Consider the following 27,242-nt stretch of genomic DNA (forward strand, 5'->3'; position numbering starts at 1 on the left):
TGATTGATCTCAACATGGTCTCAACATGGTGCGAGAGATGTAAAATTACCGTCAGATTCAACTTGCCAATTACTTACGGTAAAATTACAGTAAGTTGGTAATTTTGGTGAAATTTATTGTGTTTGATAGTTTTATGTTTAAATAGATTGTAATCATTTTCCACACTAATCCATAAGATATAAAACAACATTCCTCTATATTCTTATATATCGTATGTATTCTCTAATTGATAAAACCAATTTCCTATAAACTATGTCTCTAATAATGAGAATGTGCGATTTTCACTGTTATGAATGACAATTCTGTCTCTGACGATGAATTACATAGTGAATGAGAAGTAGAGAGTAATGTAGACCGACACTTTTTTTTACATAATTCTTAATATTTATTAACCTTTTTATATTGCTGCTTTTTATTTTATTACTTAAAATTATTTTATACTTTTGTTAGATATTCCTGCAGTATAGCGCAATTACAGAACACGCTAGATTTTATTTTCTATATACCACTGTAAATTTAAGTGTTTTTGTTTTTTGTTTCGTATAGTAAAATTTTTCAATTACGTATCGCAGTTATCGCTAAAAAACATTAAGGTAAGAAATCAACGATGTTGTACGACTGTAAAGTATGATCTTATAAAAAATATAAATTAAAGGACTATATATTGTATCCTCTTATATATTTCGAAAATTCGAATAAAAAAAAATTTATTTCAAGTTTTACTAGTTATTATATAACTAATTCCTTAACTACTATGTGTATGATGCTGTATGTAGCGTATGAATACAGAGAATTAAAATATTTTTTTGGAGAATGGAACTAAGTAAAATGCTTTACTCATGTTAAAGATTAAATAAACCTCTTAAAGTTTATATCAAAATTTTTTATTTTTATTTAAATTTTTAAATTACCATATGATCAGTTTTTCAAAATTACAAGGTAACTTACCGTAATTTAGCGAGTGAATTACCATCAGATTGAGTCACTTTTATCTCTCCAGTCCGCACACATGTACTATATCTATATTTATTAAGTAATGATTCGTTAAAATTAAAAATGTAACGACGTTATCGCGCGCGTTATCATTACAGACGAAAAAAAATGATTATTGCAAAAAAAATTAACAGTGTTACAAGTAATGTGTCACTTTCCAACTCTGTAATTTTTTAAGTCAAAATTATTTTTTTAAGCATTGCCAAATTTTTTCTTACGTTTCTTTAGTTCATTAAAAGTTATCCTTAGTTCATTTACAGATTTCTATCAGCTTCTTTTTACGTACATACGATAAAAACTACATGATGGAATTTTTACAAGAGTGATACGAAAAGAGGTTGCCTCTAACTATTTATATATATTGTGTATTATGTATATTGAAGCATTTTAAAAAGTAACGCGCAATACATTATAGTTTGATGCGTCTGTCATAAGATTCTATATGTATAAACTTTAATTACAATTTTTATTTTCTTAAAAATGACGCAGTCAATCGGTTTGAAATTTTAATACATATAATATTATAGTTTTGCTAAATTTTAATATTATATATTATAGTTTAACTAATGCATTAGTTAAATAACATTCTATATAATTTTTAAACGGGTTGAAGCATTTTGATTTTTTCAATCACATCTCCTTTTTAACGATTTCGTGAACCTACTAGAGCCGCCGCATACATACATTTCATCTCTTTCACGGAAGGGGAGGGCAAACATTGAAAAAGATCAATCAATCAATACGAACATTAATTCTCCTTCAATATTTGCAACCAAACGGTTTGTATGTCCAAGAGCCCAGCGTTAAGCATCAGTCGACGCTGTTTGTGTCATATACGCTCACTATCCCCTGAAGGATTATCGTCGTCCTCCGTACGATCCATCGCCTTGAAGTACATCGAGCTTATGCGCGACGTTTGCTATTACAGCAATCGTTGCTACGTCAAGCTGAGAAAACGATCATGTTTCTCGTATTTCCCGAGAAACATATATCCAACATATATAGCACAGAGATAGCGTGTGACAGAACATATTAAAGACTCTCTCGAAGATATAATTAGGCATCTTCCGGGTACCTCGGCCGATGAACGGGCCTGTTATTCGTAATCATTTTCCAGAAGATACGTCTTTTCCTTAAGCGATCGCGAGTTTTCCTCCCCCTCCTTCCCCCCCCCCCCGATCTCTCGCTAAATTTCGCAGGCGAGTCGCAACTCGCAACGAGCGTCTAAAACAAGCAACGTCCTGTCTTCTGATTGACTATGGCTATCGTTGCACGCGACGTGACAGAGAATAGAGACGGTCAGTTGGGCCAGCTGGCAACGTGACGCAGAAGATCACGTTGTGTTTTCCTGCGTTTCCTCGACATGTCCTCGACATGCCTATATTTATCGCTTATCGGGACGACGTAACAAGTTAATAACCTCTTGTACATACATCTGCCTTCGGTAACGTTCTTGATGATTAAAAACGACTAAAAACAATTAAATATGTTGATGTCGTTTAGTTTCGATCCAATGATCGAGTTCAGAAACTCGAATGTACGAAGTGTTTAAAAGCACTTGGAAACTGCGGTAATTTTTTAAGGCAAACTTAAAAATATTCCCTGTAATAATTATTTTTATTTTTTTTGTGATTATAATTATTTTTATTTTTTTTGTGATTAATGAGCTGTTTGAATTAAAGTTGTTTGATCTAATGACGAAGTTGCGAAGGCGGACTGAAACTGAACAGTGAAACGAGTCATAAGAGAGCTAGATATTATGCTTTTAATGTGAAAACTTGAAAATGGTTTTACAGCATTTGACATATTTAACTTAAGCATATACAATTAATTCTTACGAGCGAAGCTGAGAACTTTTTTTCAAAACCGTTTATTGTAGTCACAGTCCATTTACAACACTGTTGACAAGCTTGCTTTCAAAGTATGTCCATATTCTACATACATATGTAACTGCAGAATCTATAGATAGGATATTATTTCATCACCTCTTTCCCTCGTTGCATTTTCATTCAGTTTTCAAGTCTCGTCTATGTCTCTCTACTTTCCATTAGCAACGGCGTACTTTTAATCGCATTTGCACGCAGAAAAATCCAAGAAATAAAGATGCCTTTAAAAGCATCATTAAGTTACTTAATTGACATAACTTTTCAGACCGAGTGTTGATACAGCTTCGATTAATAAAATGAAAACTCTAAATTAATATAGAGAGATGCCACTTTTATATTCTCTAAATCTCGAATGAAAAATTGAAAATTGCTTAACTTTCAATCTGGCAGCAATTTTTATAACACGTTTATGACATTTTTACATCAAATGTGCCACATTTACTTTTCTGACAAACGCATTGTAATCTACAATATTGTGGTGTACAGAGTGTAATTTGATACTTTTAATGCGTCCCTAAAATCTTTGCTATAAATGAAAATTTCTCTAGGAAGATTCTTCACAAAATTATATTTATTTTATCGTGAATTTGCGAAACAATCTCCGGTATGTGAAATTAAAAAAAAAGCCATCTCGCGAATCCTTGTGCAATTAGTACAATGTGCGGAAACTATTTCTCTCTCGACAGCAGTGCTAAGTTTCTCTTATTCATTTTCCACTAGTATAGCGTAGAATAGCTGGAATTATTCGGACTCGGAGCACACGCGCAGCTTCTAAGGGGACAATTTGCGGAGACCAAGTTTCTCGCGGAACCTCGCAATAAATCTTTCATGCAAATCGCTCAAAGTATTTTAATCTTTCAAAGGCGAGGGAGACGTCAGCAGATACATCTTACCGATATAATACACGATTTCCGTGCGTTATCGTTAGGAAGAAAAAAATTCGCAATGGTGAAATAATTGCCACTAAATAGTGAATAGTGCAAATGCAGGATTTGACCAAATCTATTTTACTGACAGAATGAAGAGAGACTAGAAAAGAGATGGTGGATGGACCAAGTATATCGAGCTAATGAGGTAAGAGGTTGCCGATATCGCTCCGGCTCCTAAATCGCACCACCTCGCGTATAAATTCAACCGCAGTACACTCGTACACTCTTTGTGGGATTAAATGGGAACTACGTAACGTCCCCACACAGCACAAGGTCTAAAATCGGCTCGTAAGACGTTTTTGAGATGTTCCAAAAGATATTTCTTAGGCTATTTTTAGAAAGGTGTCTTAAAGACAGACACGTCTTACATTCCGATTTTAGACTTTGCGCTGTATGGGATTATCATCATCCTTTGTTTCAACGATCGTTACGTTCTCAATAATATAAGTGAATGTTTTTTTTTTTTTTTTTTTTTTTGCTGAGATCTGTATCGACTAGCCCTTTTTAAAGCAATAATTTTCAGAAATTTGCAAATTAATAATATTAATAGAAAAGACACGGTAGAATTTACGAATGTTTTAAAAGTCCATATCTCATGAAGACGGTAGCATCCTTCAAGTATAACTTTCACGGAAGCATTATTTATTGTACACTTGGCACCAGCCTTCATCGCATCTCCCGATTTATCGCAAGAAACTGTACAAGTTGAGAATCCAGTTTCTTATAGAAATATTTAAATAAGCGCAACTAGGACAGATTTGCCCGCGTCGTCTCGCGTGGGTGTTGATTTCGCGGCAAGTTTTAATTACTTATGTAGATTGATACCGTGAATCACCGTGGGCACCTATCTCTCCGAGAACGATTATCGAATTACGTTGCCGGTGCTCGGCAGGTTTAATCCGTCACTGTCGCGTCCGCTTCGAGCCTCGATAATGGATGTTCTCCCTAACGTAATGGTGCGTATTTCAACACTATTACCCGCTCGCGTATTCTCGTGAATTCTCTTTCGTTCTTTCTATCGAATTAAACGCAATAAAATGCTTTACGAAGGAATGTATCGGCAGCGCTTAATTGCGCATAATTAAATAACGACCGAATGTTTAATCGGTCGGAACCGAACGCCGCGCCGATGCACATCGCTTTTTGCCGATTCGCCCGAAATATAATTCATAAAAATAAAAGTTTCACACTTGAGTGAAATTTTTGTTCGATTTTGTTATTAAATCTGCTATTAAATTCACGGAAATATTGGTAAAATTGCGATAGAGAGAAAAGTATTTTATTTATTTATTTATTTATTTATTTATTTATTTTTGGTGTGTACGAGTATATAAATATGTTGATTACAAAATCAGAGCACGTAACTTGTAGTTAATGGTTATAGTATATTCTAATGAAATGGCCGGCTGATTTGCTTAATCGACCTAAACTAGAAAGCCATTTATTGCTCTGTATCAGAATTTTGGGCGCCATAGCATCGAATTAATTAATAATCAAGCAGACGGAATTACGTGCTCGCGTGTGGAGTGCGATCGGCTGAAAAATTGCCAATATATTCTATCTAGTTGTAATCTAGAAATTTATACGTATTAACTGTGATTGTTAATGACGTCAACTTAATCATTAATCATGATTCGTTCTTGCTCCCTCATTCATCATCGGTTTTCGAAAAATTTCATATATCGAAATTCGTGTTTGCGTTAAATTACGACCGACATAGAACGAGGAGTGTAAGGAAGACTATTGTACCTAAGGACAATAAGGACATACTATTAATTTTGGTACTTGGAATTTTTTTAATAATTTTTACTTTTACTCCAAATGTTGTTTATAGATATCTGATATTCATATAACTTTATTAAAATATATAGGATTTATGTTTTCAGGAAAAGTATCAGTATCTTATTGTTTTTAACAATTTCTTTCTATTTATATAACGTTTCTATTAGATACAAAGGGTGATTGTACGTAAGAACAACGTATGTTGACGGTGTACCTGGGAACACATAAAATGAAACGCAAATTTGTAAGAAAGAACAGCTTGAATTCTACTTGGAAACTGACTGTAATTAAACTATAACTATTAGTAATAAATAAAGTTATTACTAGTTTTAAATAATATAAATGTATCCAATTATGCTTTACTCGATATTTCTGAATAGTTACTAGTAGTGAATTGATAGTATGTCAACGTGATCATTTACAACACTTGTTGACTTGGCTTGTGTATTCTGTTTTTGATAGTGAGGTCATCAAAAATATAATAGAATTTTCTTGATTATGTTACTCATGATCTAACATTTTATGGGAAAGTTACTACTTTTCATAATTATCAAGTGATGGTTATTAATTTCCGTACTTCATATTATTATAGCTCTATATTTATACTTTACAACGCTGTGTTTAATTTATATTTTCGTCATAACGTCCTGCTTATAGTCAAAGAAAAAAAATTTTTTGTAAGAGAGAACTAATATAGTCCATATCGATAATAAGTACACACACATTGATTATGTCTCTTTCGGTATTTACGTTACTTCAGATCATAAGTCAATTGTTTACTTAATAGATTATTGACGAAAGTTCTTATACGTTAATATGTTAATAAATTTATAAACTTATAAATGTAACATTAGATTACTTCATTATCTATTTTTCTAAAGAATAGGAAATCATACGCTTATACCATATCGAGTACGTATGTACCCAATATGACCTAAACTTTTTCTAAAAATCTACATAAATATCTAAAATTGTCTTATACTTAAAATTATTTTAAATTAAAATTTACCTATCTTATATCTGGCAATCAGTTTTTAGTCTTGAAAGAGAGAGAGAGAGAACTAAATAAAACGTTTGAAAAAATTGCAAACCTTAACTAGGCCATTATTAGAGTACAGTTACCTCAAGTGACAATTATATAAATAAAAACCATTTAAACCTTAACTGCAACATAAATACTTCGTAAAATATAAAACATTTTTTTTATTTTCTTCAATTTGAAACTTTAAGCAGAGTTAAAGTTAAATTTAAAACTCGTCATCTTATGAACAGTCAAGAACAAAACCTCTGGTTGAATGCATTTCTCTTATTTCCACTTTCTTTTTTCTTATTTTTCTTCTCCATTTTCTTACGCTTTTTATCTTCAATCTCTAATTTTTCTGCCGTATTAGTGAGTATACTCGAGCTTTCCTTTTTCGAGATTCAGATTTGAGAATGACACAATATCAAAAAGGTAACTTTTTTTGTTATTGGATTGTAGGTGAACAAGCAGATTGTAAGCGAAAATTGATATGCAGAATTGGATCTAAGATTGTACGAAATAATCCAAGTATCACTCCCAGAAGGTGGATTTATTCGACCCAAACCCATAACCCTGTTTATTCCATCTAGAAGGTGGATTTATAGCTCATCGTTCTCAAGATGTTAAAACTGTAGGTAGCCTAGGTACACGTCCCCCTTGGTACAATTTTGTTTAAAATATAAAAAAGGTATTTGAATTGAAATTGAATATAAATAAAAAAATGCAATACTTGAAATATACTGAACAATAGCTAAAATTACAGAGAATATTTGAATCTCTAATGAAGATGTCTCAGAAAATTACAGAAAAAAATATTAAACTAGTTTTTTTACAGCTAGTGTGCACTTTCTTTTAAAGTGAAATAGGGATATTTGAAATTTGATGAAAGATCTTTTGCTTGGCGAGTTTATAGTGGCGAGCCATAAATTCGGGCCTAAAAATGTTTAGTACCAGACAAACCATTTCGATAAAGAAAAAAGAATGAAGGAAAAAGGGGGGGAGGGGGGCGAAGAGAGGGAGAAAAGAAGGAGAAAAGCCGTGTCGTCTTTCCCTTTTATATCCCCACACTGATATATATTGTTCTTGTCTACGGTAGCGCTCTTCTCTTTAAAAACTTGCAACTTTATTTTATCGCTTGGTCGGTTGGTCGGGGAGAGGGAACGGCCGCGACGGCGATGCAAAAATACTCGCGAAACACCGACGGACGTAGACGCTTCTCCTTCGCGCAACAGTCGCACGTTGGACGAATCGTTATTGACTTTCGCAACCACGCTGTCGGAGTTACGCAACTCTCCGTTAAAGATTAGTTTCTTCGCGCATTGTTCTGTAATTCACCGTCATCGTTACGGTGAGCGTTATACGCGTTATAGCTACATCCGCGCGTTAATTAAATTTAATTCGACGGCCACGTGATTTAGCTTCTCAAGCCAATGAATTATTCATGGGCTGCATCATTGCATGCATTACTTCAACCCGGAAAAGATTTCAAGAAGACGTGGGGTGGCTTAATTAATTTTTTTAATACTTGAACTTTTAATAACCACCGCCGAGCTGATGAGATTTTTATAAAATGTCTATTGTACATTGAGTCCAGTTTTGAACTTTGAGAAAGATTTTTAATCTGTCTGAAAAAAAATACAGTTTTTAATCCGAATACGCGCATGTAAAAAAATTCGGTTAAATTTTTTGGCGAGTTTCTCTGCTGCCACTCGAAAGCAGCGGTTCTTTTGTCAATCTAAATGAAATCCGTGATTTTGCTCGTGCTGCTCAGGATTATAATTGTTCCTATTTACATTTCACTTTTATTCACATTCGTGAGTGAACGTGTCTCGACAAAACTCTGTGGCTTTTATGCTTGTTTACCACGTCGAGAAGAATAGCGGAGGAGAATCTCCCCTGCGATCGGCTCTCGTCATAATTTTACGCGTATTACGAAAGCACGAAGCGTATACGTATCGGTTTTCGAATAAAGTTTTACTTTTTCTACATTGGTTTTTTTTGCGAGAGCTGATGAGAAGCGAGATACAACAGTTACTTTTACGCGACTTGATCCTACGGGAATAGATTCTTCATATATTCTAAACAAAATTTATACGACTTGACTCCTCTTTCATTTTAAGACAACAAAATACGAGCATTACTTTCGATAGTTTTATACAGAGGAGGAAACTCTCCAATACTGGCATATCACTTTGTATTTGGGTAATATTTCTTAAAAAACTAAAAGTAAAACTTTTTGCAAACACGAATGCAAACGTATGAATGTATCTTCTATCAAATAGTTATCAATAGTATAACAGTTTTAGAAATTATAATACTGTTTTGCATTTTACAATAATTGACGTTTCGCAATACAACCAAAACACAGCGTCTGAGAAATTAAGTCCCAAAACTTGCACATTAGGCAATAACAGCGGAATTCAGACACGGTCTCGTAAGGTGGGAGTTATCGATAAAAGAAATGACAAATTAAGCAATAACATATATATTTTTATATTTTAAACAACAAAGGATATTAATTTATAAAATAAAAAAGACTAGAATTAAATCCTCTCCTTATTTTTTTAGCTCCTTTTTAGTGAATCTGTCGCATTCGACGCTATTTTTCCTACCATAAGGTATTAAAGAAAATGTAAAAAGTTGATGAAACATCTGTCAACATTGTAGTTAAAGATTTTGTAGTTACCGTTTATTCTCATGGAAAAATATACCGGTTTACCCTGCAGCGATTTTTCAAACCGCATTACGAGGAAAATATGAAAGAGAAAAATTCAAACAAAACAATTTTAGAAAGGTAATATGTAAAAATAAACTAATATTATTAATCATGTATTTAGTACTCATACGTTTAAACCATGCAATTTGCAGAAGAAAATGTTGCATATTTTATTCTCGTTTTTCAAAAATTTCTCTCTAGCAGAGATTTTATACAGAAAAGAAAGATGAACGTGTATGTAAACTATGGATTTTTATTTCTTTGCTAAACAGATTGTGTTTTTATCAGTATTAATACAATGCGGTGTAATGTTTATTTTTCGAAAATGAGGAGGTGCCGCTTTAAGAGGTCTGTGCTAATATTGATGACTTTTCTTTATGTAATCAAAATTTTCTTTCTATATTTATTATTCTCTCCTATTAAAAGTAAAGACTATTATGGCATGTAATGTTTTTTTATTTTATACATTAAATGTTACAAAAACATAATTATTTATGCGGGAAAAGTTAAAAATATGTACGTGACTAAATTAGAACCTCGAGGATGAAAATTTTATACGAGGGCGCAAGTATAAAAGAGGAAGTATTTTAAAAGTATATTGCGATAAACAAAGAGTAATTCGTCCGAAATAATTCACGGTACTTCCGCTGAAAATTTGTAAATAACGGAAAGAATTTCATAGCTCCATGAGGAAATTTCTCAAGGTTTCGCGTGGGCATGTGCGCTCGGATATTTTTAAACGTTTTATAACCAGTCAAAGAGAGAGAGAGAGAGAGAGAGAGAGAGAGCCCTTGCCTCTTTCGAAGGTCGGTTATTGACCATACCAGCCTCTGAATTCTTGTTCCGAGGTTGTTATCGCCATTTCATCGGTGCAAACCTATGTGGAACGTGGTGGCCAATGTTATCAGTTCTATTTGACAAAGCGAAACCGTAACGATCGCAGCAATTTTAGCTTCGCACTTCGTAACGATTCACTTTGTTATTTTTACAAGTGAGATATATCCTGAAATATCGCTGAAAATATCGTAAGAATTCTTGGAATCACTCGAATAAATAAGATATTTGGTTTATAAAATTGCAATTGGAGGATATTACGCAGCCCTGGCTGTGTAATATCTAATTGGAATTTTATAAACCAAAGTGTAGCGTAAAACATGCGTAAATGAGACGTAATTGAAACGAAAGATTAATAAAATGTACATCGAGAAAAAAAGTTGTTAACTTGACTGACAATGAAATACATAAAACACTTGAACTTCAGTTTAAGTACTTAACTGCTTAATAAATACATAAATACATGAACTAAAGAAATTTACTCAAGTTGAAAAATTTAGTCTAGTTATCAACTTTTTTTCTCAGTGTATGAAAAGAGTGACGAAAGCGTAATCAAAGCTTTTTAAGAAGCGTAGATTGAAACATCGGAACGTATAAAGAAGCGTACGATGCTTCGAGAAGCTTTCCATTTTTGCCAGAGAGGGATGGGAAGTAACGCATCCAAGTTAGCGCTATTTTTATCTTTTTATAATAACGATTTAATAATGTTACGTCAATGACAATTTTTCATAATGGTAATGGTAACGTCAGGAACGGTCATTTTTGAAAAATGACTCTTTAGTTGACTCGTTACGTAACGAATAAAAGGTTTTTTTCTTTTTCAATGAGTAACAAGTTGCTCGTTGAAGTTGTCAAAAGTGGCCATTTTCACCTTGGCTTTAGTAGCCGTTATGAAAAATTGTATTGTTATTATAAAAAATCGTTATTATAAAAAATTAAGTAACTTGTAATATTTGTTGCTTTCTATCCCCGATACATTCCTATCCTTGATTGCTATATTAACGTTCGAAATTTAATTTTGTGCAAAAGCGTATATTTAGGTGAGCAGGGGACTTTTAATAGGATAACATAAAATTGAATGAAAATTACGACTGAAATTAATGTGTAATTAATTTACTTAAAATGACTTTAATGAGAGATTCTTGAGATATAATTTTCCATTCAAGTTTCGTCGTGATGTTAGAATCATTGTACTGCAGTCTGATTCCAAAATCAATACAGAATGCAGCAAACAAAACCCAGATGTTTGGCTCCTCGTCAAGTCGACGCACAGAGATGGAAATTATTTATTTATTCTCATTCTGCGCCATCGGAGAATCAAGGCGAAACAGCATTTCTATTAGTTCATACAACATTAATTCCGGCATCTCTTAACGAGTTTACTTGGTGCAAAGAAAAAAATTATTCCTCCAAAGATTCGCATATTCTCGTGAAAAGTTGATTGCAACAAATTAAAATAAATAGAAAATATATAGAAACTTATCTTGTATTCTATGATTCTGCGACACATTTTCGTTAAATGGACGATGACATATTTAAGACAAAATTATCTGGTGGATTTGTTGGTGTAGCACTGAATTTTGGCGCGTGACGCGGACAGTTACTCGTACAGTAGTTAAATACGACAGTCTAGTCCTGTAACAGTTTAATCCACTGGGAAGGCCGGTCGACAACTCTCCACGTCTACTAGCTCACATGGAGAAGTGTGAATCGAGATTTTTTCACACCGAATCGAATCAAATCGAATTTCTTTCTTCGAATCAAACCGAATTAAATTGTTGTTGAAATATACTTTTTATTTAACAACATAATTATTGCCATGCTGAATTTTAGCAAGAATTTCAGAGAAAGATTTTAGCAAATGAAAAAGATTTCTATGAATAGTGAATAATGAAATGTTATTGATTACATGCTAAAGGAAAATCGCCAGAGGTTCAATACCAATATAGGTCAGCTAAATCGACACCCCGTTACTTCTTGGAAATTAATTTTACTTTATTAATAGAGTTGCAAAGATGATCTTAAATTAAACGGGTAAAAAAACACAATTTATACTCGTATAGCCTTGGTTTTTTTCTCGTATATAATAAAATATTATAAAATTATTATTCTTTAAAAGTGAAAATAAGAGATTTGCAAGATTTTCCTTTTGCAGTTTAAACAATAATGAATGTGTTGTGATAATATTAGATCGTCTTACATATTTATAACGTTTTAATGTTTTTTTTTTCTTTCTTTTTATTTTTCTCATAATGAAGTTTTAAAAATAAAATTGGGGATAAAGCAAACTGTAAAGATAAATAAAAACCATAAAATAGAATAGAAGGCATAGCATTATGGGATCTATTTATTAAGTAAATAACTAACTTAGTCTTTAAATATTTTCGCGCTGCATATAGCCACACGTTGCATCTTGTGGGAAACAGCAAAATGTATTTGTATAAATGAACAAATAAACTCTTACATTGAAGTGAAAGAATTCTAGGAATTAACATCTTGCCGGTGTTGTGCTAATGACTCATGTGTAAGGAAAAAAAAGAAAAATGTATTATAACACTATTGCCTTCGTCGATTTTGGGGGTACATGTCAAACGCTCGTGTTTCTTACGAAACACTTAATTATTGAAAAATTCGAAATGGTCACATCTGATAAAAGACACTTTCCAATTTGTATTTGTGTTTCTATATTTTGTTTTTAATAATACTTACAATTAGAAGAATATAGATCGACATGTGAAAACACAATTATGTAATTAAAGAACCTTAGCGTTTCAAGACCGAAAAATTTATCGGCGTACAGTTGGTGGTGAGCTTGAAAATGTATATGTTACGTCAGCAGAAATGTGTCAGCACTAGATATAAGACTTTTTAATTAGTTGTGTTCTTAATTTTTGTATAAGAAATACAATTAAAAAACCAAAGTGATGTGTCGATATTGATTCTCTTTCGTAACGTTTAATAAGATTGTCGATATACCTATACGAATATGATACGTATGCGAAACACTTATTGTTAGATTCGAAATTTTCGAATAATTTCCATTCGAACTATAGAGAATCAAATTCAAATATTACCTGATTCGATACGATTCACTTTCGAATAGTTTACACATTTCTCTACTAACTCTGCAAATTCATCTTATCGGTCTTCTGTGATTTCATATATTGATTTAAATTATTTCAGAAGCAATTTTATATATACATATAAATCCGGTTTCGTGGAAATCGGCATTGAATTTCCGCGAGTAACTGTTTATATTTCAATAAGAATAGTGGGTTCGAAGGGTCTCGAGTTTAACGCTTTTGCAGCGTTTGAAGATTTCATACGCTAGCTAGTGTCGAGATCGAAGTCAGCTTTTTCGATGCACATGTTTTTAAATATATCTTCTCCGAAAGGAGCTATTCCCCCATATGAAAGTCGACGAGTGTACTTGATTCGATAACAACAATTTCGATCTTTGTTTCAACATGAAATTACAGCTGTATCGTCATGTTTTTTAAATATTAATGCCAAATGCGGTGCTATCGAACGCGATTATCTGCTTTTTTTTTTCTTGAAAAGGAAACGTTTTTACTTTAATATATGGCAAATTAAAAACGTCACTTTTTGTAAGCGTAAATAAAGGAGGCTGTTGTAACTTGAAACAAATTTTTTCATTAAAAGTAACAAGATAACAAGATTTGTAATATTGACAGTTTAGATATCATCACTTGTTTCTAACCTAAATAATTACGTGTTTTGTATATTTTAGGGTTTACTGCTAAAAGTTTGTTTTTGAACCTTCTTTATGTTGATATTTCTTTTTTTGATTTTTTGAAAAGTTTTTATGAAAAATTCTAATTTAAGATTTTGGAAGAATTTTAACTATTATTCAGTATATGTGAAATGGTGTATTTTTATTTTTGTTTAATTTTAATACTCTTTTTAAATTTTAAGTGGTATTATTATTATAGGCACGTGTATTTTTAACGTATCTTCAGGAGAAAAGCTGGTATACGAGTATTAATTTTATTTTTATTAAATCCATTTTCTCGAGATGCTACTTGAATTATTTCATTATTTAGATCTTATTCTACATAATATTAATCTTTGACTACATCTACTTGTTTATTTACTCCAATAACAAAAGTTATTTTTTAACATTACTTACGTTATTTAAAGAAGATCGAAAAAAGAATTATGAACTTTGAAAAAAAAAAAAGCTCGAGTACACTCACTGATACGTCAGAAAAATTAGAGACTAAACAAATGTGTAAGAAAACGAACAAAAAAAAAAACAGTGGAAATAATGACAAATTCATTTGGCCAATGGTTTTGTTTTCTGAAAAGTGATTGTTTGTAAGAGGACGAATCATAAATTTAATTTTAACTTTTTTTTAAGTTTTAGTTTGATGAAAATTAAAAGATTTGTTTTGTATTTTATCAAGTATTGATTTTACATGTGCAGTGTTAATTGTTTAAATGTATTTAAAATTAGACAAAAAATATTTTCAACACTAAGATATTACAATAACTGTTTACTGTTCTTTTCTTTATTTAAATTATATTATACAAGTTATTGTCTTAGGATTTACGGTAGACCAAGGCGAATCGAATCATTATAAGTTTTTTACTTTATATGATCTGTTTTATCATGCTAGTTACTTCGTCTTTCTCTGCGACGGAAACAATAGACAACAATTTTGCATTGTGCGATTCAGTGTCAGTAGATGATACAAGCGCAGAGATTGTGAGTGCGCGAAAAAATTTTGTCTCTCATATAAAATGACGATTCCAATTTTATAAGTTTGTAAGGCTTAATAGGCTTTTTCGAAAAGTTTATTCATTTATTTTTATTTCTTATAAATTCGCAATTTGCTTTGCTCCCTAAAGTTGGGACGAATCGGACGATTGCTTTTTCTTCATTTTTTTGTGGTGCAATAAAAAATACCATATTTATGTATTATTTTATTCCGTAAAACTCAAGCTAAAGTTGTAAAGAGTAGGAATTTATAGTAAAGCTACCTTAATAATCAAATTATTTGATTATTTTTTGCCTATGAAGAAAAATTGATCCGATTCTTCTCTGTCCAATATCAATTATTGTTCAATAGTTAAAATTTTTTTATTTGTTTATTTTCTTTGTCTTATTAATTTCTTTATTGAAAGCCGACATTTGTTTAAAATTATCTTTGTTAATAATAATTACAGTTTAATAGTCAACTCTCAAATATAATAGAATTCAAGTCATTGCTTTTTTTAAATTTGTGTTTTATTTTATGTAAAACCTCAAGGTCTACATACACATTATAGGCATAAGGCACCCTTTGAACTTAGGGATACTTTGTGAACGAAATAAAATTGTTAAAAATGATGAATAAAATACTCTCTTTTCTCTCTTTAATCATTAGCTCTTACCCCCTGAGTTCATAGCGTATTCGTGTGGTGTGCGCTTTTTTTTACAATTTAAACAGATATACGAGACCTACATTTTAAACGCCGATTCCAAAAGTCTTAATTTCAAATTCACTTGTATAATAAAAACGTGGTTTTTTGATAATAATTTAAATAATATGACTGTACTAAGGTCGCATAATCAATTGTTCTCATAATATATTCTCGGTGGTTTGCCATTACCTTCCGAGAGGTGTGCGTGCGTGCGTGCGTGCGTGCGCGCGCGCGCGCGTGCGTGTGTGTGAATAGGATAAATTTTTAAATCACATATTTCTGATTAGTCGGATTTGAATCCCGATCTTTGGCACAGAAAGCACCCACACAACTCTCTGCTCCACGATCACCAGAAAAAAATATTATTTTAAATTGCTTTTAAATATAAATTTGTCAAGTTTTTTAAATTAATTTATAACTATTTATAAGCAACATTTGAAATAAAATAAAAATTGAAATGACAAAATTAAAGCAGTGTCTTTACTCACACAGCACAGATCTTCTAGGGACGTTTTTTGTACGTTCTAAGAACATCCTTGGGGCGTCTTTTAGATATAGTGCGCTGTGTGAATAAGTACAACAGTCTCTCTTACTTCGAAGGTACATTTTTATGAAACTTTTCAGAAGCCGCACGTTTCGAAGGTTGCTGCAGCGAAATATAATTGTAATTTTAATTATAGCTCGATCGTTATCATGACGGGCATGACCGTTAACGTCTGTCCTTTGAAATCCGATCACAGAATGAGAAAGAAGCGTCGCGTACGAGGCCGTGTCTAAATTCGCGTGAAGGCGGCGTACGCTCTCGTCGCCGCAAACGCCCCGTTAATTCTGGCGAATCGTTCTCACGCGCTAATTAACAAAACGGATTGCCGCGCGGGAGACCCTCGCGAGATATGCATACCACGCATACTCGGACGATTTATCACGGAACAATAACTGCGTAAACGCTTAAGCCGGAGAATTACAGCCCTCTCAGGTTGGCCGCTCTTAATGCCCGTCGTCGCTGAATAGTCGTCGGATTTATATGCTTGTAGGAACGCGTGTGGGTACATAATCGATTGTCATCCGGAATTCGTATAAGCCGCTGTACCGCCGCGCCGCCGCCGCCGCTCGCTCGCCGTATCTTTATCCGTAACTACCGGTAATCCGAGGCGCATGGGCGCATCCTTGTTTCCTACGAGACGTGCGCTCGCGTCTAGCTGCTTACTTCGTATTTAAGCCCGTGACAAAGAAGAGTATATAGTATATAATAACTCGCAACGTTACAAATGAGATGTTACGAGGAAAACGCAAAGTCGTATATGTTAATTACCAACCGAGCTATTATGCAGATTTGTAATGACGGCTGTTTCATCGTGATTAATCGCGATCATACGTTAATGTACGTTACGTGTCTCATAAAGCAGATTGCGTTATCTTAACGACTTCATAATCGCCACCGCAAATTGCGACGCCAAATTTTCCAACCGACAAGCGCACCTTTTTGCTGACCTAAATAAAGAAGAACATCGACGACGTTTCTTGCTATCGTGAGAGTAAGCTTTAAAACCTTGAATCGTTGAATAATTATATGCAGCTGAATAATTATGCGGCAACATAATGAAACTAATATGAAGGTAATATTGAAAGCAAATCTCTTTCAGATATATAATATACCTATATTGAATTACGCTGAATATTAGATCAATAAATCCATTTATGTATGAACTCTATAGTCACGAAACTAATTGTTCGCACATAGAAGTATTTTATGCTACATTCAATATTTATTCATTCAATATTACAATTTTTTTCAGGGAAAATTCGTTTGGAAGTGAAAACTTTTCAATAATGCAAGATTCACTATCCTATTGTTAACAAAATCATATTGAAAGATGTATGTACATAAAATTGCAGCAAAACGTTAATTTTATTTTATTTCTATTATTATCTGTTTTTTTTATTTATTTATTTTTTTCTTATTAAGTCTGAAAAGATGTGTAAAAGATGATGAAATTGTGACGAAATAATTTTGTCTTGTGGTATAAAATAAACTTGCAATATTCTGTGTGTTCGGACAATTGGTTTTGTAACAGTGTGTAAAATTATCTTGTTTATTTAATATTATTAAATAAACTTTCGTATATATCCTATGTCCGGACAATTAGTTTTGTGGTTGTATCAATATTCTTCATTAGAAGAAGCTTAGAAAAAATAGAGAAACATCTTTAAAGATTTTTAAATACAATGTTTTTTTATTATGTAAAGCGGTTATTCTTTGAAATACGATTATTGTACAAGGTTTTTAATTATCTTTTTGATAATGTTTCTTTTCTCAAGTTTATTTGTTTGTATTTTGTATAATAAATTGCTCCGAATGACAATACGCTTCGAAAATCTCTATACGTGATTTAATAGATGTAACATGATAAATAAATTTAATGCTATTCCGCTAATTATTTAATTTACTACCAAAATTTTATGTGATATTATGAAATTATATTTAATTATAATTATTAAATAAGACAAACGTTTACATTGCAGCATGGAAATATATTCAAAATTACGGTAACAACTCACAGAGAGAGAGAGAGAGAGAGAGAGAGAGAGAGAGAGAGAGAGGGGGGGGGGGCAAAAATTACTACACGGGAGAAAATTTTAGTCATTTATCTTGATACATCGTGCGATTTTCTCTTTAACACGATTAAAAGCTTGCACGATGTCTGGATTAGCGCGGCGACAATACCGTGCCGATAGTAAATCTCGGTCAGACTCGCATAATCGCTCACGCGCATCCCAGATTCCGCGGCCTAATGATTTAAGTCGCGCATGAATCAGCGCGGCTGCACAGAATTCCGACCGAAAATAATTCGCGCGCGTGGCTTCGAGAGATGTAAGAATGGGCGCAGAATTAATGTTTCGGCATACATAATATCGGTATCGTTCGTGGAATGAAATCCAACGCGATGTAAGATAGGCAGAAATAAAGATGCGCATAATAACTAGCATTTTTAACCCGCCAATCCTTTCCGCGCTACTGTCAGAAGGAGCCCCGCCCGCCCTCCCGCGAAAAATCGCAGGTTACATATCGAACGATATATATATATATATAGTGTGTGTGTGTGTGTGTGTGTGTGTGTGTGTGTGTGTGTGTGTGTGTGTGTGTGTGCGCGCGCGCGCGCGCGCACGCGCTCCATCCTATCCGATCTATTCGCCCATATATCCGGACTATTTCTTCCCGTATATCGGAACTCTCGCATTCGATACTCGCCAGCAAACACAGCCACTGATGCGAGTAAATAAGACGATAAATTTACGATGGCGAATTCCTTTCCCGATCCCGATAAACATACTCGGCAATTGCCTGATATACTCATTTATCGTCGGGATAAACCCTTCGGACGTTCGATTCCCTTAGAAAGTTGAAGCCATTGATCATATACGTTTTTCTTCTCACCGACGCGAGACGCGACGACGGATAATTTATGATTCGATTATGTGATTTTTCATTACTCTCCCCTCCCCCATTGTTAGCATAAGAATTAAACATTATTCAAGCTGTCATTATCGATGATCAATTACCCTGCTACTAATGAACGCTGTGAAAGTTGTCGTGCATTTTACAGTTACTTTTACAGTTTTAGCGTACAGTTAGAATAATTTAGACTGATGATCGATTCCTCGCTAACGACAAGGGAATTAAATCAATTATTTCCCTCTGTTTTATTATTCCCTGTCACAGAGGACATCTTATTTTTCTTCATTATTCACGCGGACACTAGACAAAGGATTCGGAATCGACAATCGACAATCGATGCGACTCATGCGATACTTGACGTCGCCCCTCGCGCATTTTCATGCCGCAAGCACTCACGTGAGATCTATTTTTCAGATCTCTTCTCTTGTCGAATATTTCAATTGCTCATTTTTAAGGCAGTAGTATTTGAATATCTTTGATATCTGGCCTTTATACAGGAGAAATGTGAAAAAAATCGGTATATTTTAATACCTCGATTTACAACGGGTTACGTTTTATAATTTTACATTATTTTATTACAAATAATTTCTATTAATTTTTTTTATATTATAATTAGAGATGTGTAAAATTACCGACACATTCAATGTGACAATTACGGAAAGATGATAATTTATTGGTAATGTTGGTAAAATTTATTTTATGTATATATATATATATATATTTATTTATTTATTTATTTATTTATTTATTCGCAAATAGACTGGAGCCATCTTTTGCACGAATGCACAAGATAAAACAACATTCTCTTCTATTCTTCTCAAAATTGATTGTACTCTCAAATTGATGAAATCAATTTTCCAACTCTCTAGCTCTAATGACAAGAATGCGCGACCTGTTATGAATGAAAATTCTGCCTCTGATAATAAGTCGCATAGTGAACAAGATTTAAAGAGCGACGTGGATTGAAATGAATTTTTTACATAACAATTATCTATTATGACCAGCGAGTGTATCAACATATTTAAATTGAGAAAAACGGTTAATCGAAAGCGGATCTTGGGACTCAAAAATAATTTTCTAGATGAATTTATATACATTTATAAGTTTTCTCCGAACGTAGGGAAATCCAAGTTCAAATCCTGGCGGAGGTAAAATTTTTCTCAACAAATTCTTTATAGTTTTTCAGGACAGGAGGATTGTAGAGATGCTTGTAGACATCAAAATTATTAAACTGACTAGCAATTTAAGTTGTAATGCTACATTTCTCGTTCTGTTTAACAGTTGCGTTTTTAAGTTTGATGTTTTAAATATGCGACGCGCAGTTCGGGGAAACTTGTAAATGTATTTATCTAAAAAATTATTATCGAGCACTAACGTCCGCTTTTTCTATTCAGTTATCCATTTTTTATTTAATTCTTCATTTTTAGTAACATTTTTAAAAATTTAGCTTTTTGTTTTATTATTTTTAATTATTTTATCCTTTTGTTAGATATTTCTGACGTATAGTGTAATGTAAAAAGAGACACGGTTTTTCTTTGCTGCGCGTTCACTTGGCGCGAGACCGCGCCTCTTGATTACAAGAAGTTTATTTCGTTTTCCATTTTTAATTGTAAATTTAAGTATTTTTATTTTTATTTTTTATATAAAAAATTTTTCAATTATATATCACAGCTTAATCACTAAAGCATTAAGGTATTAAATGAAAGTGCTATAAACTTTAAGTATGAATGATGACTAGAAAAATGTAAATTACGATTGCACTTGTAACAATTTTTTTTTTTTAACATTTTGATAATAAAATTTTATTTTACTAGTTGTTATGCTGCTAGTTTTTTAGTTGCTATATGTAGAGTGCGAATGTACTAAAATGTTTGATGGATAATGAGTCAAATAAAATGTTTTACTCGTGCTAAATGTACTCTTTTTAAGCTTTATTTTAAAATTTCTTATTTCTAAATTTAAAAATTACTGGGTAATTTGTCGTAATTTATCAAATAAATAACCGTCACATTTTTATCCCTAATTAATCTGTAATACGTACATATAGTACATACACACACACACACACACACACAATTGCATAATAAATTTTTATGTAATGTATTATATAATATAATACTCTGTGATAAAATATAAAATTCAAGAGTAACTTGAGATACATCACGAGTCAAGCATTTCGCGTGTTACCCCAGTAGGAAATACTGCTGACTCAGCGAGGTCCATTAGTCGCAAACGTTTCGAATTTTCCGACATGCCTCGACCACTCGTCGTTATTTTCACAAACTGTGCACTTATGGCACTTAAATCATATGCAGACTCGACATAGAATGTATGAAACGCATTGGCATACCTTCTGCAAACTGTAACTTATTACGTAAATTTTATAGCGGATTCGAAGAATCAAAAATCGAAAGTCAACAAAAATAGTAGTCAACTTCAAATGACGTTTTCTATTAAGAACGTAAATCACTTTTTGTTTGCCAAATTATTATTACGCGCTTCCGTCTTATCACAATTAATTAAAATTGTTTAATCTCGAATGATGAGTTTTCCTTTGTAACTCTTCTTTCTACATTTTTTTAATGAAACGTCAGCTTTGTATTTAATAGAAAACTCTGCTGCTCGAGAAAAAAACGCATTTAATATAAGGTTCTGATGTATTTAGTACAAGTGGACGTTTGTGGGAGACCTACATAGGATGCGCTTCTTCCAAGCGACAATCCGCGTGTCACTGACACACGTGATAGCGAATGCACTTTTACGCACGTCAACGTTCGAGATTGATGAGATTGCCGACGAGATTTCAGCAAGACGACGCGCGACGTCTTTCCGAAGGCACAGAAACGCGACGCTGCACTTTTCTACGTGTATCGACTGCGCAAAATATTACATACCGGAAATAATATTTTTTGTTCAAGCTTTTATTTTCTGCATTTTTCCATAACTGTATTAACCATAACTGTATGACAATACAGTGTCGCAAAGATTTGCATTAGCTGCATCAGCATCGATCAATCAATCGTTAAAATGCTGATAAGTATTTAAAAACCAAAATTCAACTGTCTTTATACCGAATGGTTAGGTTTTTATAAATTGTAGAATGAGTTGAGATGTGCAATTAAAAGAATTTAGCTTATACAAATGGCAAAACGGACACGAAGAGAGCCTGAACTTATAAGAGTATTTATTTTATACCCATCACGATCAACTGCACTAATTAATTATTTTATAACACCGTCCAATTATCCCTGAAAAGAATTGCAGATTGTCGGAACCATATGGAGATCGTTCGATATCCGAGCCGACTCAATAAACGTCAGTATGAGAGATCTTAGCGTCACGTGCCAGCATTCGGAAAGTGTTATAATTTCGACGAGCATAATTCTACTCGTTTACGAAGAGAAAATGGAAAAATAAATTTTCACCATTTCAACAAGGATGATTTTCATGAATAAAAGATTTTTTTTATGATAAAACGTAGAGCAAGCTTAATTCTTATAATAAAATATCGCTCATATTTACTAAGTGATAAAACAACAACAAATCTAGGCCAAAAGTAACTCGAGCTTCCCCAATACGAGACGTAGATGTAACGATATTTCGATAAATGCACTGTCATTAGAAACGAAACTAAAATGATTTTTTTAACTAACGTGACTAACGTGATTTCAAATTTGTCGCATTTTAAACTATATACTTAATTTTTATGAATTATCTTTTAATATAAAAAAAAAAAAATCGAGCTAAAATGATGCGATGCGACGCAGGTAATATAATATAAAAGTCAATTACTAATAATTAATACTTAAATACACAAAAAATTGAGGCCAACGCTATTATTTTTGTGTAAGTCATCGTGTAAGTCATCTACCTATATTGCACTAATCGATACATACGTGTAACTTGAATTAAATTATTATTTTCTTATCTTTCATTATTTAATAATTACTCCATCCTTGTTCTCTGCGTATCGCAAATAGGCTTACTTGGAATTATGGGATATAGAATAAACGTAGGGTCGCACTTACGAAAAGTAATTAATTAATTAGTAATTAATTAAGAACGCCGCGGAAATAGTGTCATCGAGCGTGAAAAAAATTAATTACTCCGATTACATTTGATTAATGAACTTTCTAACCTTTTTAACCGAGTTACACAATTTGCAGATGACGGAACGGAGTTTTTAGTTAACGGTAGGGTATCAGCGCACCGAAATTCTACATCCCATCGCGGTCCGATGTCTGACCATTTTCGCACGCGATTCGTTACTACTACTTGTTACCGCGAAGAATGGCGTCGACGTCGCGTCGCTCTGACCGTCTCGCGTCGCCTCTCCCTCGCTCTTCACCCGCGATCAGGCGGCAATTTTAATTAGAGGATTTAGAGGATTTTAATTAAGCGGTTTTCTCTGGCGGAGGGAACATGTGCCCTATATGCGAACATCGAAATTCCGCTCGGCGCCATACCGAGTCTCACGCTCTTACGAGCGTCGTCGTCCGTCGCCCGTCGTCCGTCGTCGTCGCCGCCGCGCAGTTACATCATCGAAAACAACGCGAAAACGTATAGTCTAGTATATTTCCTACCCGCCAACGCGAAGAAAACGCGGGCGTAACAAATTATATCGTAGCAAAATTTACGACGAGTTCGTCAGGGATTCGATTTCTCCGCTTTCAACGCGGCAGTGTACAGAGAAACGCTGGAGTGGAAAAATTATAAGAAAAGAGAACACGCAGGTGTTCGTTCCATTCATCTAGATCAGACTGTTAATTTCAATTAATAATATCGTATTGTAATCAATATTTTTTTACAATATACAAAATTGACGCGCTACATTTGTAAATAACATTTAATCCTGCAGTCGCTGTTAATTTAGTCCCACCGAATTAGTTATTGTTTGCATTTTATAGTATGAAAAAACGACGAAACATATAATATTCGCATTATTGTAATAATTACAATAATGCGAATATTATATGTTTCGTCGTTTTTTCATTATTCAAAATGTTCTTTTTAATAAGCAGCTCCCGACAATCTTCCGCTCCACAGAATTCTATAGGGAAATATGCTTGACGCGAACTTTTAATATGACACTCCAAAACTGAGGAAATCAATTTTCTTCAAACCTGAAAATTGCAACTCAGCATTTTCAGTTTTTATTTTCCAGTTTTACCGTTCGTTTGGATCGTCTGGATGCACCTGGAACGTTTTCGAAAGAAACGTACGTTTTCCCGTGTCGTTTTCGTTAAAAGTTACGTTAAACGCGGAAACGCGTAACTTTGGCCGATGCCACGGGCACTAACTAGTCACGTTCAACATTTCGTCGTTGTTACGGTACGAGTACTACTTTGGCTCGTTACACCAGACCAAACAATGCTTACTACTGGCTCGATCCTCGCTACTCATCTCCCGCTCTGTAGCCTAAATCTGTCTACACGTCTATCACGACGTACGATATACCTGCAGGAGATTGCAACGTACCATATGACGCGACTGCTTTCGAGTTTGACCAACTGTCGCGAGTCCTCCGCGTCTCCGTGCGGTCTTTCCGGCAGGTACCGAACGTATCTTCTATGACCACCGTGCACTGACTCTTCTTCGATCAGCGTGCACCACCAACTCAGTGTCATCCAAGCGATAACCCCTGGGACCCCTAGACACCCCCGTGTTACAGCGCGATCGCGGCGTCTTTCGCTCTTCTTGATCCCAAGTCGATCGATCTCGGTGCTAGCGATCGATCGATCGATCGCCGATCCACTTCCTTGATCACCCCCGAGTCAATGACAGTAGTATATTCGATTTCCGGCTCTCTCTCTCTCTCTCTCTCTCTCTCTCGCTTCCTTTTGCGCACACTGATCATTCACCTACCACCACTACCACCACCATCACCACTACTACCACCACCATCAGGCACGGCACGACGCGACGATGACGACTGGTGGCGACTACGACGACGTGGACGATCGCGAGGTCGGTGGCGGACTGGCGCGGGGCAACGCGCGAGTCACCGTCGACGACGAGTCGAGTTGCTCTGACGAGGAGATCCTGGGGGGCCGTCAGACTGGCTGGGGAGGAGGCGGCGGGTGAGACGCGAGGGTTGCCAGCGGAGAAAGAGGGATAGAGTGAGAGAGAGAGAGAGAGAGCGGTTGGGGGCGACGGGAGCGGATGTTCGAGAGGGGAGGAAGGGACGACGGCGTCGGCGTCGGCGTCGGTTCTTCGCCGAGGGCGTGGTCCTGGTGACGAGCGCGTTGTACCGGACTACAGAACCAGAGACGGAGCGAGCGCTAGTCCAGATGCTGCTGATACTAGCTGGCGGTTGCTGGTGCAACCGGCGCGGGCAGCGAGGTAGGCCGGTTTCCTTTCGCGAAGGCGCGAAGGAGCACGCTCCGAAAATTTTCTCTGAGAAACGCGACAAGTGTGAAACTTTGTAATTTTTGCGTCGATTCCAATTTACGTAACCCAATTATGCAATTGTTAAATTTATCGCAGATAAAGAGAGATTTATCGCGCACGGATTGTACCTAGCGATTGGTACCTAAGACTCTTCCCTCTCTAGGTCCCACAAATTTTCTGGAGATAATTTCTATATTTAGAGCTTGGCACGTAACTTTGGAAAATGTTGTGTGTTTACAGTACTCTGGGATTCTAATATATTTTTATGGGATAATATAATATACACGGTTTTTTGTGAGAAAATCATGATAAAGTTAGTATAAAAAGCAAGAAGATGTTTGTAGAAACCTTTGCGTATCAAGCATCCACTGACTGGTCTGAATCACATTGACCCAGATGACTTTTCCCATTTTGCCGATTCTGCCTCAAATTCGGACACGTACAAAAGTAGTAAAAAACATTTTGGCTCATAAAATTGTACAATCGTATTCCTAAATGGTGAAAGAGTAGAGAATAGAAGAGGATGGTGAAATACTATTTTGCTTTTTAAAATATGCCACAGAATTTTAACATAATATTCTAAATTTCAATATAATTTGTTAGCCATAGAGTTCTACCAATCACCCTGTAGGTAGAGTTCATCGGGTATATAGAACGAACGTAATTTGCAAGTTACAGGAAGAGAGGGGGGGGGAGGGGGGAAAGGATCATGCGTTTGTGAGATAGAAGGAGAGCCGTGGCATACGAATGACTAATGCCATAAAAAATATTTTTAATTATAAAAAATTGTAAATTAAAATATGTAATCTGTCGTAATAAATCTTACACACTGATAAGTGCCACAAAATAAGATTTTATAAATATTTTATTAAGTATATCTTAGTTGAAAAAAAATAATTTTTTTTAATAATTTCTTTGTTTTAAAAAATAACTTTTTAAAATAATTCTTTTTGCTGTTAGTAAGCATTATGAAACGTTCACTATGAGGTAAAGTCGCAAGCGGCCATAACGCAAATAGCTCACGACCCGGCCTCTCCCATACATAATATAATTTTATATACCGAATTCATACACACACATTAAATAGAATTACATTATTTGAAAACCACACTTAAAACCTTCAAGCTAACTTTAGACTAAAGATAAAAATTAATATTTAATATACTTTTCAAAATTATGTAGAATATAAACGTGTAAAAATCTCTGCTATCTGCCAAGCAACCGAAAATGGATTCAAAATATTTAAAATGGATAAAAATGGATTCAAAAAATTAAGAATTTGGATTTGGCAATGATCACACGAATCCATTTCTGTCCAATTAAAGTGTAAGAATTCTTTGATACCATTTTAATTCATAAAGTGAGATTAAAATTATGGGATTTATATTTTGTTTAATCCAAAAAAGTTACGCGGGTCATATAATTCATTTTAATCCATGAAACGAAGGGGGATTGAAATGAAGTGAGTTTTATTTTTTTAATGTAAAAGGAGTTTTCGCGACTTATCCAATCCATTTTAATTCAAGATATAGGATTGAAATGACTTAATTGCTGTATTTTCATCCAACATGTATTCAAATGAATTAAAATGGTTTACAAATTTTCAATTCATTTCCGTTTACTGGGTACAAAATTGAAATTCAGCTTTTTTTAAAAAACGCTAACTAGTGAACACTTGTGACCACTAACCATCCTACAATGTTTGCATAGATTGTAATGAAGTAATTTTAAACGGTGGTTTTTAGAATTCAACGTTCTTAGAATTATACGAAATATCGTGGTACTTTATACCTCTTTACACCCTACC

The 27,242-nt window shown here is 34.0% G+C and overlaps 1 protein-coding gene across 1 annotated transcript in view; it reads right to left on the bottom strand.

Moving 5' to 3' along the window:
• The window catches only part of LOC105204456 (receptor-type tyrosine-protein phosphatase kappa), a 115,203-nt gene extending 90,150 nt beyond the window's left edge, over positions 1–25,053 (bottom strand). Inside the window, exon 1 of the mRNA XM_026138145.2 lies at positions 24,524–25,053. Coding sequence (XP_025993930.1) covers positions 24,524–24,526 — 3 coding nt within the window. The 5' untranslated portion in view covers positions 24,527–25,053. The remainder of the gene's footprint in view (positions 1–24,523) is intronic.
• Between the last annotated feature and the right edge of the window lie 2,189 nt (positions 25,054–27,242).

The sequence above is a fragment of the Solenopsis invicta genome, chromosome 6, assembly GCF_016802725.1.
Source record: "Solenopsis invicta isolate M01_SB chromosome 6, UNIL_Sinv_3.0, whole genome shotgun sequence".
In the NCBI taxonomy this organism is placed as follows: Eukaryota; Metazoa; Arthropoda; class Insecta; order Hymenoptera; family Formicidae; genus Solenopsis; species Solenopsis invicta.